General features: G+C 35.9%; 1 protein-coding gene across 14 annotated transcripts in view; it reads left to right on the top strand.

Moving 5' to 3' along the window:
• Positions 1-16372, top strand: part of MECOM (MDS1 and EVI1 complex locus) — a 534866-nt gene that overhangs the window by 502748 nt on the left and 15746 nt on the right. For 7 of the 14 annotated variants that reach the window (XM_087933420.1, XM_087933419.1, XM_087933423.1 and 4 more), the window contains 4 exons: positions 2650-4012; positions 4240-4326; positions 7117-7204; positions 11287-11313. In XM_087933420.1, the coding sequence (XP_087789546.1) occupies positions 2650-4012; positions 4240-4326; positions 7117-7204; positions 11287-11313 (1565 nt within the window). The remainder of the gene's footprint in view (positions 1-2649; positions 4013-4239; positions 4327-7116; positions 7205-11286; positions 11314-16372) is intronic. The other 7 variants (XM_087933422.1, XM_087933421.1, XM_087933427.1 and 4 more) reach the window with 3 other exon arrangements.

The following is a 16372-nucleotide window of genomic DNA, read 5'->3' as shown; positions in this document are numbered from 1 at the left end:
TTACATATTTACATGCTGTTAATGATTTTTTTGTATGTAAATTAGCCCTGGCTCTTTAAATTAGAAAAGAAATAAAGAAGGAAATCAGGATATAGTGGGAAACCTGTGCACAAATAACCCTGACTGAGATCTATCCAATTTCAGTAGTGTAAGTGTCTTTAGACAAATGTGTTTATTTATATGCTTGAATTAGTGCCATAAAAAGCAATTGCAATCTTGAATTGACAGTTCAGGTTACTATTCCTAATGGAAGGCCATTTGTATAAAGTATACTGGGCACTAGGTTTCCAAAGCAATCAATGTAAACTCACTGGTCCAACATATTTAATTTAAGATAAATCCCAGAACTTTTGCCATGATGTTGTTGCTTTTTTCCAGAGTAAAAGAAACATCTTTCCTCATTTCACAATCTTCATGCTAATAAGGTTTAAGAAAGTACTCTTTAATTAGAGCATTCCTCATGAATGAAAGATATAATACAGGAACACTGGCCTGACAAATCGGAATAGCATTTTTCCTGAATTGTACATTTTTAGTGGCCTACAGCCAATTTGCAATTGTTGCCGTAGTTGTTGTCTGCTGTGGATTGCCAAGGCAGCCCATCCGAGCCAGACAGGTGGAATCGGGAGTTTCTCAAACAATAGATATCTTTCTTGTTATGATGGGAACAGATAACTCTACGGATAAACATTTAAGGCAGACAACAAGCAGGCAGGTTCTCAAGGGTAAGCATTATAAGAGCAGGAAGGTTAGTATCTGCAACAGTGGTGAGTGGAAGTGAGAGGACGTGATTACAGTTCATGGGAACCAAGAGTTCAGGATGAGATACATTCAATTCAGTTTCCTTTTACAGGCTTAAAATAGAGCCATTGTAAATTATGTCAGTCTGACTGAAACCACAAAAATAATTGTTAAGAGCATCTTGGAATGCACAATGTACATTGTTATATGGCTTTGATGTGTGAAGGGCAAGAGCCTCTAATGTAGGCAGTTTACTAAAAAAAATTTACTCTTCCCAGTTCTTCTTTGCTGGAAGTTGTTGGATTTTAATATCAAAGGAAAATAATTATCCCAGCTTCTGAGGCTGAGATGGTGACAATACAATCCTAAGAAGCGCCGTTCATTGAGTAGCGTGAGGCTCACTCCTGTGTAAGTAGGGTTGCAACCTGAATTCCTCTGCTTTCTAGCTTGTGCCCCGGTTGCGCAGTGGTTAGAATTGCAGTATTGCAGGCAAATTCTGCCCACAGCCAGCAGTTCAATCCTGATGGGGCTCCAGGTTGACTCAGCCTTCCATCCTTCTGAGATCAGTAAAATATAGATCCAGGTTGTGGGAAATATGCTGAGATTGGAAACTTCCCAGAGAATGCTGTAAAGCAGTGTGGGATGGTATTATAAGTCTTAAATGCTAATGCTATTGGTATTCATCAATACTCTCTGGAGAGTAGCAACTCACAGGACAAAGTTCCTGTTCCTTTATTCCTGAAAATTCTTTACTGATTTGCATTGCACTTGGTTTAATGCTAGATGAGGTGAAAGGCCCTTTCTAAATGTTGTCCTTGTTTGCATTTGGTCACACTGCTGCCATCCATGCACCAGAAGCGCATAGTTTGGGATACACAGAAAAAAATAAAATATAAATAAAGAAGAACAATTGAGACTGAACATTCTGAGTAGTGACAGAGGGTTAGCTATGTCTTGGTGGAAGACAGATGCCAAGAGGAGAGAAGTGGAATCACTAGCACCCTAAACAATATAACTTCCATATTACAATATTCTGTGCAGATTTTTTGAAGGCACTAAATAAAACTGATTTTGAAGCCAACTCCAAGTTCCAGGGTTACTAACCATTCATATTTCTTGGTGTCCTAAAAATTAGTTTTGGGACATGAACACAGCAAATCTTCTAACATTATAATGTGCATTAATATATATTTCTTGAACATGTAAGATAGTGCTTATACTGGATAACTAATCCAGCGGTATAAGAATTGTGTATTTTGGTGGGAGGATGCCTGGGTAAAATCAGATTCATTGCATGTGCAAATGAATGATACAAATAATAAAACTATGCATCTTGGGTAAAAACCAGCTTCATTGCATATGCAGATTAATGGGTCAAATAATAGAGCCATTCATGCAACCTGCAAGCATGGATAAAAACAAAACCTTGTTCTGTTAGCAGAGATTTTTCTGCAAATTAATAGCTGCGAATACAATTACTTTATTGGAGTTGATGTTTTATTATGCTTTACACTGTATTTACCTTAGCGGGTAAATATTCTTTCTTTTTGGAGTTTGGGACCAGTTTTGATAGGATACTTACTCTTAGATTCATCTACTGGGTATTACTAATAGCACAATCTTATATATGTTTATTCATACCTTGAGCTTAGTGGAATTTTTACTTAGACAACTCTCTAAAATTACAGCCCAAATACTGCATTAGCTGTCCTTGCATGTAGGTAATAAATTCCATAATTGGTCTTAGCTCTGAATAAGCAAGTGTAGGATTGAGCTCTAGTGACCTCTGGAAGTGTAAAACTTTTTCAGATGCTGAGGTAAAACAAAGGGATGGGATTAAAAAATGTCTGGGGAAGAGTAAAATTACCATCAATCCTGAGATATGTTGTTGTTGTTGTTTACACACAGGTGAGGTCTGCCATAAATCCTATACTCAGTTTTCAAACCTTTGCCGTCATAAGCGTATGCATGCTGATTGCAGAACCCAAATCAAGTGCAAAGACTGTGGACAAATGTTCAGCACTACGTCTTCCTTAAATAAGCACAGGAGGTTTTGTGAGGGCAAGAACCATTTTGCTGCAGGAGGATTTTTTGGCCAAGGCATATCACTTCCTGGAACCCCAGCTATGGATAAATCTTCCATGGTTAATATGACTCATGCAAATCCAGGCCTTTCTGACTATTTTGGCGCCAATAGACATCCTGCTGGTCTTACCTTTCCAACAGCTCCTGGATTTTCTTTTAGCTTCCCTGGCCTGTTTCCTTCAGGCTTGTATCACAGGCCACCTTTGATACCTGCTAGTTCTCCTGTTAAAGGACTTCCAAGCACAGATCAAACAATCAAAAATCAAAGTCCCCTCATGACACATCCTCAGACATTGCCAGCTACCCAGGAGATTCTGAAGGCACTAAATAAGCACCCATCTAACCTAAGTGAAAATAAGCCACTGGAGCTTCAACCAGAGAGGTCCTCTGAAGAGAGGCCACATGAAAAGATCAGTGACCAGTCAGAGAGTAGTGACCTTGATGATGTCAGTACCCCCAGTGGGAGTGACCTGGAGACCACCTCTGGCTCTGATCTCGAAAGTGACCTTGAAAGCGATAAAGAGAAATGTAAAGAAAATGGTAAACTGTTCAAAGACAAAGTAAACTCTCTGCAGAATTTGGCTTCCGTAAATAATAAGAAAGAATACAGCAATCATTCCACCTTCTCACCATCTTTAGAGGAACAAACTGCGGTGTCAGGAGCTGTGAATGATTCTATAAAAGCCATTGCCTCTATTGCTGAAAAATACTTTGGTTCGACAGGACTTGTGGGGCTGCAGGACAAAAAAGTCGGAGCCTTACCTTACCCTTCCATGTTTCCCCTCCCATTTTTTCCAGCATTCTCTCAGTCAATGTATCCATTTCCTGATAGAGACTTGAGATCGTTACCTTTGAAAATGGAACCCCAATCTCCAGGAGAAGGGAAGAAGACTTTAAAGGGAACCTCCGAGTTTCCCTTTGACCTTACCACTAAACGTAAGGAGGAGAAACCACTTACTCCTGTAACTTCAAAAACATCAGTTTCATCAGTGGCCAGCCAGGACCAACCTCTAGACTTGAGCATGGGCACCAGAAGTCGAGCCACTGGCACAAAACAGACCGAGCCTCGGAAGAACCACATTTTTGGGGGAAAGAAAGGAGACCAGGATCTCGAATCAAGGAAATCCTCTGATATTTCCTTACAACACGCAAGACCTACACCTTTCTTTTTGGATCCCATTTACAGGTAATTCACTTGTAAGGGTTGTTTGGTTTCTGAAGTCTCACGTTGTCAAAATGGCCGGGGTCCTCAAGTCATTTATTATCATAAGATTGAGGAAATAGTTGCTATATAAAATGAACCTTAGATATTTCTTACCTTAGTACAAGTTAATGTTTTATTTTTAAATAATTTTCGGAAAAAGAATGTGTTTAAAAATTGGCAGTCAAATTCTGCTTTTGTTTGCAAACTAGAAATGTCAACCTTCACTGCAATCAAAGGCGTTTCACCCAAGAACTCAAAACACATTGTACCATAGCAACCCAACGTGGAAACCAAGGGTAAAATTCTGTCTTTATTTGTTTGTAGTTATTGGAAAGTATTTGTCCCCATCTGCTATGCAGAATATACAGCTGATGTCAGAAGAATCTGCATGACAATTCTAATGAAATCTTATAGTAATATTGTTTATTGTGCTAAAATCAGTTTGAACTCCAAGAATATATAAGGAAATGCAGAATCTCCTAAACAGAATGGCTGATTGTTTACATATGAATTTTCCTCTGATTTCCTTTTAAAATTATTAACAAAGTGATTTTACTTATAAACTGGGTCAATTTATATTGACTGTATCTCAAAAATATGCATAAACCTTGCAGGTCACTTTTTAAAATTTTTTGAACTTTTCATTTATTCAACTGTTTAGGATTCCCTTTCTACTTCTCTTTCACTCTCTCTCTTTCTCTGTCTTTCTCTTTTTCCCTCCCTCCCACTCTCCCACTCCTCCATCCATTCATCTCATTGGACACCCTTCTCCAACATGATGTTGTCTAAATGATTTGGGACTACAACTGTCAGAATTCCCTCTGTCCATAATGGCTAGCAATTCTGGGAGTTACTTTCATTAAACATAAGAAGCATAGAAGGTGGGAAACCCCCCCCACCCCCAAGCACATGCAGAAAGATTCAATTAATATCACAGTTTAGGTTTTTTTTTTCTGGATTTCCAGTGTAGAATTCTTTTTTTTTTCATGGTTTTTCTCATACAACAAAATGAATTTTGCCCTTCCAGTTTTGCTATTGCAAGAAATATTTCCTACCTTATAAATAAGAAGTCAAGGTGGATGAGTCATAGCCATGTATCCCATTTCAAAAATGGAGGACTACTCATGAAAAATCTACATGTATATGTTTCAATTTTGCATATATCTATATTAATGAACAAAAGAGGAAAAACAGAGATCTAGAGAGAAGGGAATAAAAATAAATCTGAAAAATATTTGCTGGTTTCCAAATAATGTGCTGTCACATCCTAATTGTCTCAAATGGATGACTGAGAATCTACATAAACATTTGGCACATCCTAGCATACTATGAGAAGTTAAGCAAAGGCTGTGAACTATTTAGTATTAGCTCTATATCTGGAAGGCCTTCTGTAAATTACCATCAGTGTTTTTCAGTACAATAGACCTCTTTACCCACTCCTGCTCCCCTTCTTTTTTTCAACCTGATTTCCCTTGCTTGATGGTCCTCAGTAAATAAGCAGACAATACTATCTGTTCTTCCTTCATAACCCAAAGGAAGCAGCAGATGAAGAAGCTGATTTCTAATGCAGAGTTACAGTTTGAGAGGTCTTCATTTTAACCTTAGTACAGTGACACTAACTTCTAATGATATCCTTAAAAATCAGAGAAGGTTGCCCACTGCATGATTTGTTGGATTGGTTTAATTTATGCATCCATCCATCATCCATCCATCATTTGTCTCTCTGTCTCTATCTATCTATCTATCTATCTATCTATCTATCTATCTATCTATCTATCTATCCATCCATCCATCCACCCACCATCTACCTACCTACCTACCTACCTACCTACCTATCTGCCTACCTGCCTGACTAATCTACCTAATCTACCCTCATTTTCACCTGAAATTATGAATAAGGATACAGTCTCTCAGTTGGTTGTTTTCATTTTTTTAGATATTTGTTCAGGGAATTTGGACCTAATTTCTAAATAGCATGCAAGTGAAATTAGTTATGTTTCTTCCATCAGTCTCTTTATTTCCGTAACGTAGCACTTGTAGATGTTGGTTACAGTGGTATTTATTGTTTAATCATTTAACTGTAATCAAAATCTGGCAACATTATTTTTTTTCTTGCTCTGTAAATGATTAGTAAAGCTTGGAAAAACTGTGTGGTGAATTAATCATTTTATTTGGAGGAAAACAATATGACTGGTAGTTGAGTGGGATATATTCAGAATACTCTTTGAGTATCTCAGAATTGGGTGTGATGATGATGATAAGGATGACAAAAATAAGGGATCAATCTAGTTTTCCTTTGGTTTCAGTTATGAAGGTTATTTCACATAAAAAGTATCCTCCTCTGCTCTATAATTCGACAGTATAATTGCCATCTTTAAATTATGCTCAGTTCCAATTTCTTACATGTATATATAAAATTGCAGGTGTCAAAATTTCATTGACTTCATTGGTGTAAATTAAAGCAGCCTTCTCCAACCTGGTGCCCTCCACATATGTGACGAGGCTGGTTTACAGGATGCTCACTCTATATATTTGTTATACAGGTGGTCCTCTACTTACAACCATCCACTTAGTGACCATTCAAAGTTACAACAGCGTTTTTTAAAAAAGAGACTTATGACCGGTTTCACACTGTGACCATTGCAGCATCCTTGTGGTCACCTGATCAAAATTTGGGCACTTGGCAACAGGCATGTATTTATGGCAGTTGCACTGCCCTGGAGTCATGTGATCACTATTTATAGCCTTCCCAGCTGGCTTCCATCAAGCAAAGTCAATAAGGGGAAGCTGGATTTATTTAAAGATACTAATGATTGACTTAATTGCAGTGATTTCCTTAACAATTGTGGCAAAAAAGGTTAAGAAAATGAAGCAAAACTCATTTAACAACTGTCTTGCTTAGCCACAGAAATTTTGGGCTCAATTGTGGTCCTAAGTCAAGGACTACCTGCAATAAACTTGTGTTGACAAAAAATTCTTCTTCTTTATCTTTCATCTGCTGCACTAAAAAAAATCTGCTCTGTTATCCAGTATTTATCCATCTTGATTGAATCATGACAAGATCATTCTCATTTTAATGTTTGCAGAGTAGAGAAAAGAAAGTTAACTGATCCACTTGAAGCTTTAAAGGAAAAATATTTGAGACCATCTCCAGGGTTTTTATTTCATCCACAAGTAAGTATTTTTTTAAATATAATTAAAGCATTAAGACTGTAAACAAACATGTTGATTCACAAGCGCAGGTGCACAGGAACAACTGGAATTTTAGTCAAGGTCAGATTTCCTAAAAGGCCATTTTTAGTGACTCGAGACAAATAAAACCCTTTCATGTAGCATTGTTTTAATCTTCATGATGTTTTTGCAGGAAGGTTACAAACATAATTTAGACAACTGTCAAATGCCTGCATATACTTGGTATGATATGGCTAAATAGCAGCTGTTCTCTCTAAAATACCCTGTCATTTAGGCTGTACCCAAATATGTATTTTCTTGGACTTAAAAAATTATAAGGAAAAAATTTAAAATCACATTAGGCATTAACCAACCTTTAAATGATACTAGAGCCTTCCTTGTTTCTCAAAGTCTTTAAAGTTCAGAATCTATACCATGCTCTGTTTGTACCTCCTAAGATTTTGCAGTTAGATCAAGTCTCAGATCCTGGAATAGTGAATCGATTCTGTATTTGATGTTGTTGCATTTTCTAAGGAATAAAAATTGGAAGACAGCTTTGTCAAAAGGAGATACATAAGTTTAGACATAAACCATGATCTGCTATTCTGCTTCTGTGCCCTATATTTTAAAAAAACGTGCTGTATGTAGCTTTTATCTGTAAGTTCTTGTGCATTTAATACAATCTTGTACTACCATAAATTTGCCTCCTTTTGTCTGATTGACTTGATGTGGCTACTTCTGGACTGCATTAATATAGCAACCTAGCAAAAGAATTAGATTTTTAAAATTTAGAATCAGAGCCATGGTCATCAGCCTGGGTCAGGTTGCCAGCAACCATAGACTTCAGCAAGTTGTACCATTTTATATTATAAAAAGTTGTACAGCTTGATACTCAAATTTCCTTTCACACTTATTGGCTGTAAGTAGATAATGGCTTGGATGAAGCTTAGTAATGGGTAGATGATTAAAGAAAAATTCATAGTTTCTTCCGGAATTCTGGCCTAAGGTAACCAAGACAGAAATAACCATTCAACTAAATAAATTAGAAATGTAGCCAATGCTTAGAGAAAGGTAGCATAATATAGATAAAAAATGAAGGATTCTTTATAGATATTTCTCTTGCCTGTCATTTCTATAGCTGCCAATCAATGTCCATTTTGTATCTTACCTGTTTTGTACTGTTTGTAGAAAAATATATAAAACTGTTGCTTTTTCAATAATATTTTTGACAAGTGGGTAATGCAGTAAGATAGATGTTTAAGAGTGACAATTAAGGAAGCCAGTGAATGAGTTCTTAGATCACAGTAAGCCATGATGCATTGCATTTGATTTTGCATTAATGTGGATCCAGTTGTAAAAGGATATTTATGGTTTAATGTGCTGTGCAAAACCAGCCAATCACAGCCTAAATAAATGTGTGAATTAATGTGTTATAATAGCAAGATTGCTGGGCAAGAGTGCTGGATCATGCAGTTCAATGAATGGGGTTGATTCAGTCACAAATTGTCTGCATAGTCCTTAGACATTATTGATCTGAACATAAATGGGGATTCTGTAGTGTGAATCAAAGAAAGGCAGGAACTAATTTCTACCTATAAAACAGCAATACAATTGGAAATAGCACCGATTAAATTATATTTTGCCTAGGCCCCAAGACATTCTTTCTGGGTTGATAAGCTTAAGTATCAGATAGCAATTTATTTATCAGAGTTCAACCTCTGGTATACTAGGAGATCTCATGGAAATCAGAGTGTCCTTTAAATGGTTATAGGAAATGGGATGAGTGACGGGTTCGTTTGATGTGCCAATGGTGCGTCACAGAATTCTCAGACATTTTCCTATATGAACATCAACTCTTGGACTACTCAGTAATGGTTATCTTAATGGGGAATTCTGTGACTTAAATAGAACAGTGTGGAGGGTTTCCAGTTTACCAATATCGTGGGAGAAAATCAAGCTGAAGTTCATTTTGCAAATTTTGATTCATTGATGTAGTCATGAAAGAGGGAAGACAGGGAGTGTAATCTCCTTGAACTGTTTTGACCTAGGACCTCCTCTTTTAGCCAAAATGTTTTTGGATTTTTTTCCTTTTCCCACTAGGATTATTTTATACAGGAGAGCAACTGCGAAAAAAATCATTTTAAAGCATTCAAAGTTTCTCTTACCACATTATAAAATATACATGTGACTCCCCGCTGTCCTGGGGAAAAGTTACCCCACAGCAGGAGAAGCTAATCAAATGCTAATAAAATAATTTCCTCTGTAATTATACTTTATTAAGTATCAGGCTTGCTGCTGGTCCTAATTTCTAATGTTTTTGGTATTAATTTACCTGCATTGGGCTTTTTTTTTTTGCATAAGCTCTTGGAGCTTTTTATATATCTGGTCTTCTGTGTTTTTCCCTGGTGAGACCGGTCTATCAGGGCAACCTGGTCTACCCAATTATGGGATGGAGCATACTGCTTCTGCTTTTGCCTTTCAGCCCCAATCCAGGAGACTTCGCAGGTAGTCACTTTTGTGACAAACTATTATTTTTTATGTTAAATTCAACATCTGCTCTTCTGCTTTATCTCTTTTCAACTCGCATTCTATGAAGCAGTCTTGCATTGTTTAACACTTGGCAGCATAAAGTACAGCAAGCAAATATAAAACATTTGCCAAGTTACAGAAGTGTCACAAGCAGCTGATGAGTTGAATTGGGCTTGAGATGGGGCTTGGTTCATAGCGTAAATTATGTAACTGTTCCAGATTATAATTTAAAATTTTATATGTATTAGTTATTAGAAGTGAACAATAAGTAATGTCAGAAAATAAGTCTTTATGCAAATCTGGATTGGCTGGTTTGTTTATCAGTAAAGAAAAAAAACAAAACCCAAAGAAATGGGGTCTAATTCACTCAGTTCATTCTAATTGGCTGACTATTTGGGGGAAGGGGAACAAACAGAAAGAATGGAAAAAAAACACACCATTCCATTATCTATTCTTATCATACCGGTAATTGTCAAATTGTTTGCATTGCATCTATCTTCTCCCAGTAGCAGTGGTGGGATTCAAATTTTTTTATTACTGGTTCGGTGGGCATGGCCTGGTGGGTGTGGCAGGGGAAGGATATTGTAAAATCTCCAGTCAGAGGTAGCATTTGCTGGTTCTCCTAACCAGTCAAAATTTCCACTACCGGTTCTCCAGAACTGGTCAGAACCTGAATCACCTCTGTCCAGTAGAATATAGTGTGAGTACAGTGAGGTTATGGCTGGTTGCATCAGAGCCATCTCTACCATTAAAAAGAGTGGAGCATTGGCTTCAAGTAGCATTTCATTTGCTGTGGTATTCAGAATACAAAATTCTGAGGGAAGACAAAATTATTACTACAACTGAATTTATCCAGTGTCTTCTAAGCTAATTAGAATGATTTATGCATTGTGGGAGCAGATAACATCTTATTTTTCATTTCAGGAAACCATTTGTCTGGAGGGAGGCTCAATGTTTAGATAGTATGATAATATACATAGATATATTAAGATATATTTAATAATGCACATTCACAGACATAAAGGTTGATTCTTTTGCTAAACAATCTCCCCATTGATCCAGTGTTTATATCATGTAATTGTTAAAACTAAACAGTTAGTATAATTTGTAATATCTTGTAACAAATTTTATTAAAAATATAATATATAAAAAATATTTGAACAGAGACATTAGAGTTTAAAAGCACAGAAAGGTTAGAGTTTAAAAGAAAAGCACGAGCTTTAGATTTCAAATCACAAGTAGATTTTAAAAGCGGTCATTTTTGTTATAGCTTCCTCTTGTCTTTCATCCAGTTATCCTCTTATTTGTGAACCAAATTTCTAACATCTGCTTTAGAGAATCCATCATCATGGTTATTGCTGATGCATGACAGCTAATGTCCCTGCAGATTGTAAGTGACCTTTGCTAGAAGGGTGACCATGTTAGTCCCTGTAGCAAAAACAAAGAATTTTAACACTTGAAAGTGATGTTTACTGTGGCATGAACAATGCATTAAATGCAATAATGAATCCAAGTGCAGGAATAATCTGCTATTTCTGTTTCAATTTTGCTCCCAGTTCCAAATGCCTGATCAAAGAACTTGGGTAAGTTTGTTATTTATTTATTCAATTTAAATACCGTAAACAAAATTGCATAAGACAACACAACACAAGTAGTAATCTGATCCATGCAATGTCCTTATTAATGATTTTATCTCTCTTACATAATAACAGAGATTTGTTTTAATTTTCATCAAATTACTCAATATTTAATTAATTGTAAGTTCTAATAAAAGGACATTTGCTACAAAATACTGTACATGAAATAGATTTTTCTGTTGCATAGTTTTTTATTCAAATAGATTTGTTGAGCTACAAAACTATCCAAAGGGCTTTGCTTACAGCAATCTTACTTGTACACAATATTATTTTCTTCTGTATTAAGGTTAAATAAAAAGAAAACTCCCATTGATGATTGGTTACAATCAACCTAACGTGACCTCTAGCAAAATTTTCTTACTAGATTCCTCAAAGACTTCAACATTGACAGAGCTGCCAATGTACTGCCTTCACTGAAAAAAAATTGGCAAACAGTCAGAGTCAGCACAGGAAATGCTTTACGACATTTTGTATTATGATAATATTTGTCATAAAAAGTTTTATAAAATTTGCCAGAGTTGGATGGAAACTTGGAGATCTTCTAGTCCAACTCCTTGCTTGAGCAGGAAACCTTGTACCATTTCATATCATCCAGTCTGTTTTTGGAAGCCTCCAATGATGGAGCACCCAGAGCTTCTGAAGGCAAGCTATTCCATTGGTTGATTGCTCTCACCGTTAAGAAATTTCTCCCTAGTTCTAGATTGCTGCTCTCTTTGGTTTTATGTGCTACCAAATTATAACATCAGAGGCTCTCACCTTAGATAGGAAATCATGCTCTCAAATATTCCGTTGCAGGAAAAAAAAAAGTCAATTTCAAATACAACCCCTATTTGACACAGTGAAAACATTTTATAAAGCACCTGTCAGGATTCCGGCAGTTGCCCTATGCCTGTTTTAGGGTTGCCAGCAGCACTGTAACACTGCTAATCTTACCCATTAACTGGCAATCAGATGTTGTCTGCATTCACAGGTTTGAAATTTAAAATAAAATATAAACAAAATGCCAAATGAATCTTTCTTGTCAGCTCCCGTTTGCATGAGTAAACACACATTCATGTACCGGTATAATTCTTAATTTCTTTGACAAAGAAGAGGTTTTCCTTTTTCATGACTTATGAAGTTCAACCTTTTTGTGATACAAGCATGCCTTAGCATAAATAAAATCTTAGGATCATACAATGTAAGCCATAGCTTGCAAAACAATGTTAAATTATTTTTGTGTTTCACAGGCTATTTGCTCTTGATGTCCATCAGGAGTTTTCTGTACCTTTTAAATAAATTCTAATATGAATGTCCAAGGTTGATTGTATCCAACATGATTTCTGAGAGCAAGATAAATACAAACAGTTCCCTACCCTTAATTACAGCAATGTCTGCTTTTTTGAGCTCTCAGTAGTGGGAGTGAACGGGAATCCATATAGATTTGCGTCACCCAACTCTTTATGGTCTCTTAGGGATTAAAAGGGAAATAGAAATGCAGACCATTTCATTTTCTAAACATTTGGGTGCAGATACAATCAACTCGTTATTTGGTTAATCAAAATTATAATGCTGCATAATATATACTTTTTTTAAAAAAAATCACTGAATACAGATTAGGAGCAGAGATAGCTTCATAATATGACAGGGGTGGGGTGGGGGGGATTAAAATCTTTCCTGCCACCTTTTCCCCATCATATATCATTCATAAGATAAAATGCTAGACAAAAAATGCCTATAATTCAGAAGCATTTTGTGGGGCTGAATCTTGTTTCTTGATATTTTGGATCCTCTGTTGCAATTACTCATGTCAGAAATATACATGAGATAAAGAGGACAAATGAAGACATTAGTTCTTTAGCCTAATTAGTCCTTTTCTTTGCTCTGTAATTTTTTTCTTATATTTTTCCTGCTTCTTAAAACTATCTCAGTTTAAAGTCCACAAAAGTTTGGGAATCTTTTTGGTTTATTTTAACAATGGAGATTTATTTAGATTACTTAGGTGCTGCTGAAGAAATGCAGCTTGTAGCTTGTCCTCATGTTGTGATATTTGTAGGTAGACTATTACTAAATATGGAAGTTTGTTTGAACTTCTGAGTCTATATATCTATTGATAGACATAATTTTCAGCATTTTGTCAAAGTACCAGGGTTGTTGTTGATCCGCAGAAATGTATTATTGGATTTTTTTTTAAAAAAAGCAGTTTTCTTTCATTTTCTGTTTTTTTCTGCATGGCCTTTGAAAAAAAATTCAAAGGTGGTACAGAGAATATCAGAAACCTGAAATGTCACCATAGTATCTAAAGATTTCCAAACTAAAAAGTTCCAATTACACATCTTCTAAATATATAAATTCACATTCCAACAATAAGAAACGAAAGAATTGAACAGGAAAGAATTATTGCCAAAATTCCTAAAGAGTGGATCATTAATCAGGGGATGGACAATAATCTTTCCATAATATGATATTATTCAGAGAAAGATTGAGATGGTGGCGGGGGGGGGGGGAGATCTTGAATTGTGCTACCATTTTCAAAAGGTGCATATTTTTCTTTTATTTTATGGATGCACAGCATTCCTCTCTTTTTTATTTTTTTGCCTCAGTGATAAGGGATGTGTGTGATAGGGTACAATGATTAGAGAGAACAGAGCTGAAATTTGCAGGTGTTATATATTTGATTTCTTGGAACAGAGGGCACTTTAAATACTGCTTTTGTAAATCTAAAAATACCATTTCGTAAATAAAATCTGAAAATTGCAGGTTTGCCACCAGATTTCTATATCATCACTTAGTGGCCTGTGGGAGCCTCAAAAATGGTGAACGGAGCTTCCAGTGTGATCTATGTGTTGCATTTCTATTGCAAATACTGTGTTGTATAATAAATAAACAAATTAAATCATCTTCTTTAAAAATCATCTTCTTACACGATTACTATTTCATGCAGATTAAGATTCATTGACTAAGAAGCACACCAGTCCTGCCCAGCTAAAAATTACATCTATCTTCCAAGGGCTGGTGGCATATTTAAACTTTAAAGAGGCCAAACATTAGCACATTTAAATGTCTTCCTATCAACTTTTCTTGATTGCAGATTGTAAAACAAATTCTTACAATCAAGACAGCGGCCTTTTGGAAAAAGTTCTGTTGAATTAATCACTCAAATATCCTGTTATTCTTTACCTGTGACAAGGAACTGGCAACTTGCTTCACCTATCTGAGGAAATACCCAACCAATTCAGATTTATTTCATGTATGGTTACTTCGTCAGATTAGTAAACTTCTTGCTTTCTTGAAGTAGCTAGATTTTGTAACACCCTCTGTGTAACTTAACATGTTCTGATCCACCAGTAACCTACCTACAATTTTATGTTGTCTTATTTTATTTGAAATAACACTGTTTATTTCTTTGTTTATTCCTAGAATTCTAGTCAGTGACAATAATAAATATTCGAATATTTATTCTATTCTATTTTCTGCTCCAATGGCTTAAACTCTTTCAAAATAAAATGAAGTGCCATAATATTTTTTTCACACTGAAGCAACATTTAGGATCTGACCCAAATTCAAGACTTAACCATGTACACTTTAAAGATAGAAAAGCCATTACTGCCATTGGTTATGTGGAACATTGATCACTGACAGACTCTACTAAACTGGTACTTAGATGAAATAACAAAGATACAGATACTGTACGAAGATACAGTACCAGTGAACAAATGCTAGATGAATGCCTAGCTGAAATCCTGGTCCAAGGAAATAATCTCTTAAGGAGTGCTCAGCTGCTTGCAAGTCTGTTTTTAGAAACTAAGGATAGAGATATTCCCATTCTGAACAGTTCTGAGTTTTTGTGAGCTGTCATTGTTATAGTGATGACAATCTTGTAAGGTTTCCTTCCCCTTCAATTGCTGATATGCCCTCTATACTTGAGTTCTGCCTCAACAGCCTTCCTTTGATTTTCTTTGTCTGAGAACATCTGTTCCAATGGGGAAACTATGACCTTTGACCTCAAGTGAGGCAAAGAGCTACTCTACCAAGTCTAGAGGAGATTAAAGAAAGGCTGGCCAGATAGCTTTCATCCTGCTCTAGTGATTCTCAGCAATAACATAAGAGAATACAAATTGATACAAAAGATCTCTGTTGAGCAGCAGGGAAGGGAGAGAAACAACATACAATCAAGTTCAACTCTATAGATGCAGATGGGAAAATCCTTGCCTGTTTTTCTGGAATCCATTGATATTGATAAGATGGATGTCACTGAATTAATGATCCAGCTTCATATTAGCATCTTTCTATGTTTCTTTCAGTCCTTTCATCCTTTTTGATCTTATTCCAAGGTAGATTGATTCAAAAGTAAAATACCTCATTCTCATGGAACTATTTAAAGAAATGGGAAAATTAGGAAAAAATATGGGGATTCTACTAAAAATAGAAGCCCATATTAACTTTTATTTTCTTGTTGAACGCTAAATACACTACAGTCCTTACTCTGGCATCCTGATGCTGTGTCTCTATCTTACTTTCCTGTTTCACTTTTCTTTTTCTGTTGCTTGCAGACATCATATCAGACATTTCGGAACCATATAATAAAATTTCATAAAATTACCATGGTTAAACCACTATATTTAAACTTCATATGAACCTTAAAGAATGCCACTTATCATAAGTATCTCCCTCTGCCCTTAGATGTATAAAGTACCTCTACTTCATATTCTTCCTGTAGATGTAAAAAAGCAAACTTGGAAGAGTATGTTAGCTCTCTCCATTGTGCCACTAACACCACCTTCTATAATGCAGCAAAATACCCCTTCATTTTTTTCTTTTCCACTACCAGTGGAGGCCTCCACTTTTTATAAATTTTTTTCTATGCCCAGATTGCTGGACAGCTGCAGTATTAGGGTGGCTGCTATAACTGGCTGGATTGTTTGTTAGATATTAAATATCTTAACTTAGCAGGCTGTTTTATTTTGAGTTGCATGTTTGTTTGTTTTATTTTTCACATGCATTGCTTTGTGAATCTCAAATAATG

Source organism: Pseudonaja textilis, chromosome 4, assembly GCF_049901715.1.
Source record: "Pseudonaja textilis isolate UNSWEBS1 chromosome 4, rPseTex1.2, whole genome shotgun sequence".
NCBI lineage: Eukaryota > Metazoa > Chordata > Lepidosauria > Squamata > Elapidae > Pseudonaja > Pseudonaja textilis.
Note: the sequence above shows the minus strand (reverse complement) of the source record. Positions and strands in the feature narration are given on the sequence as shown.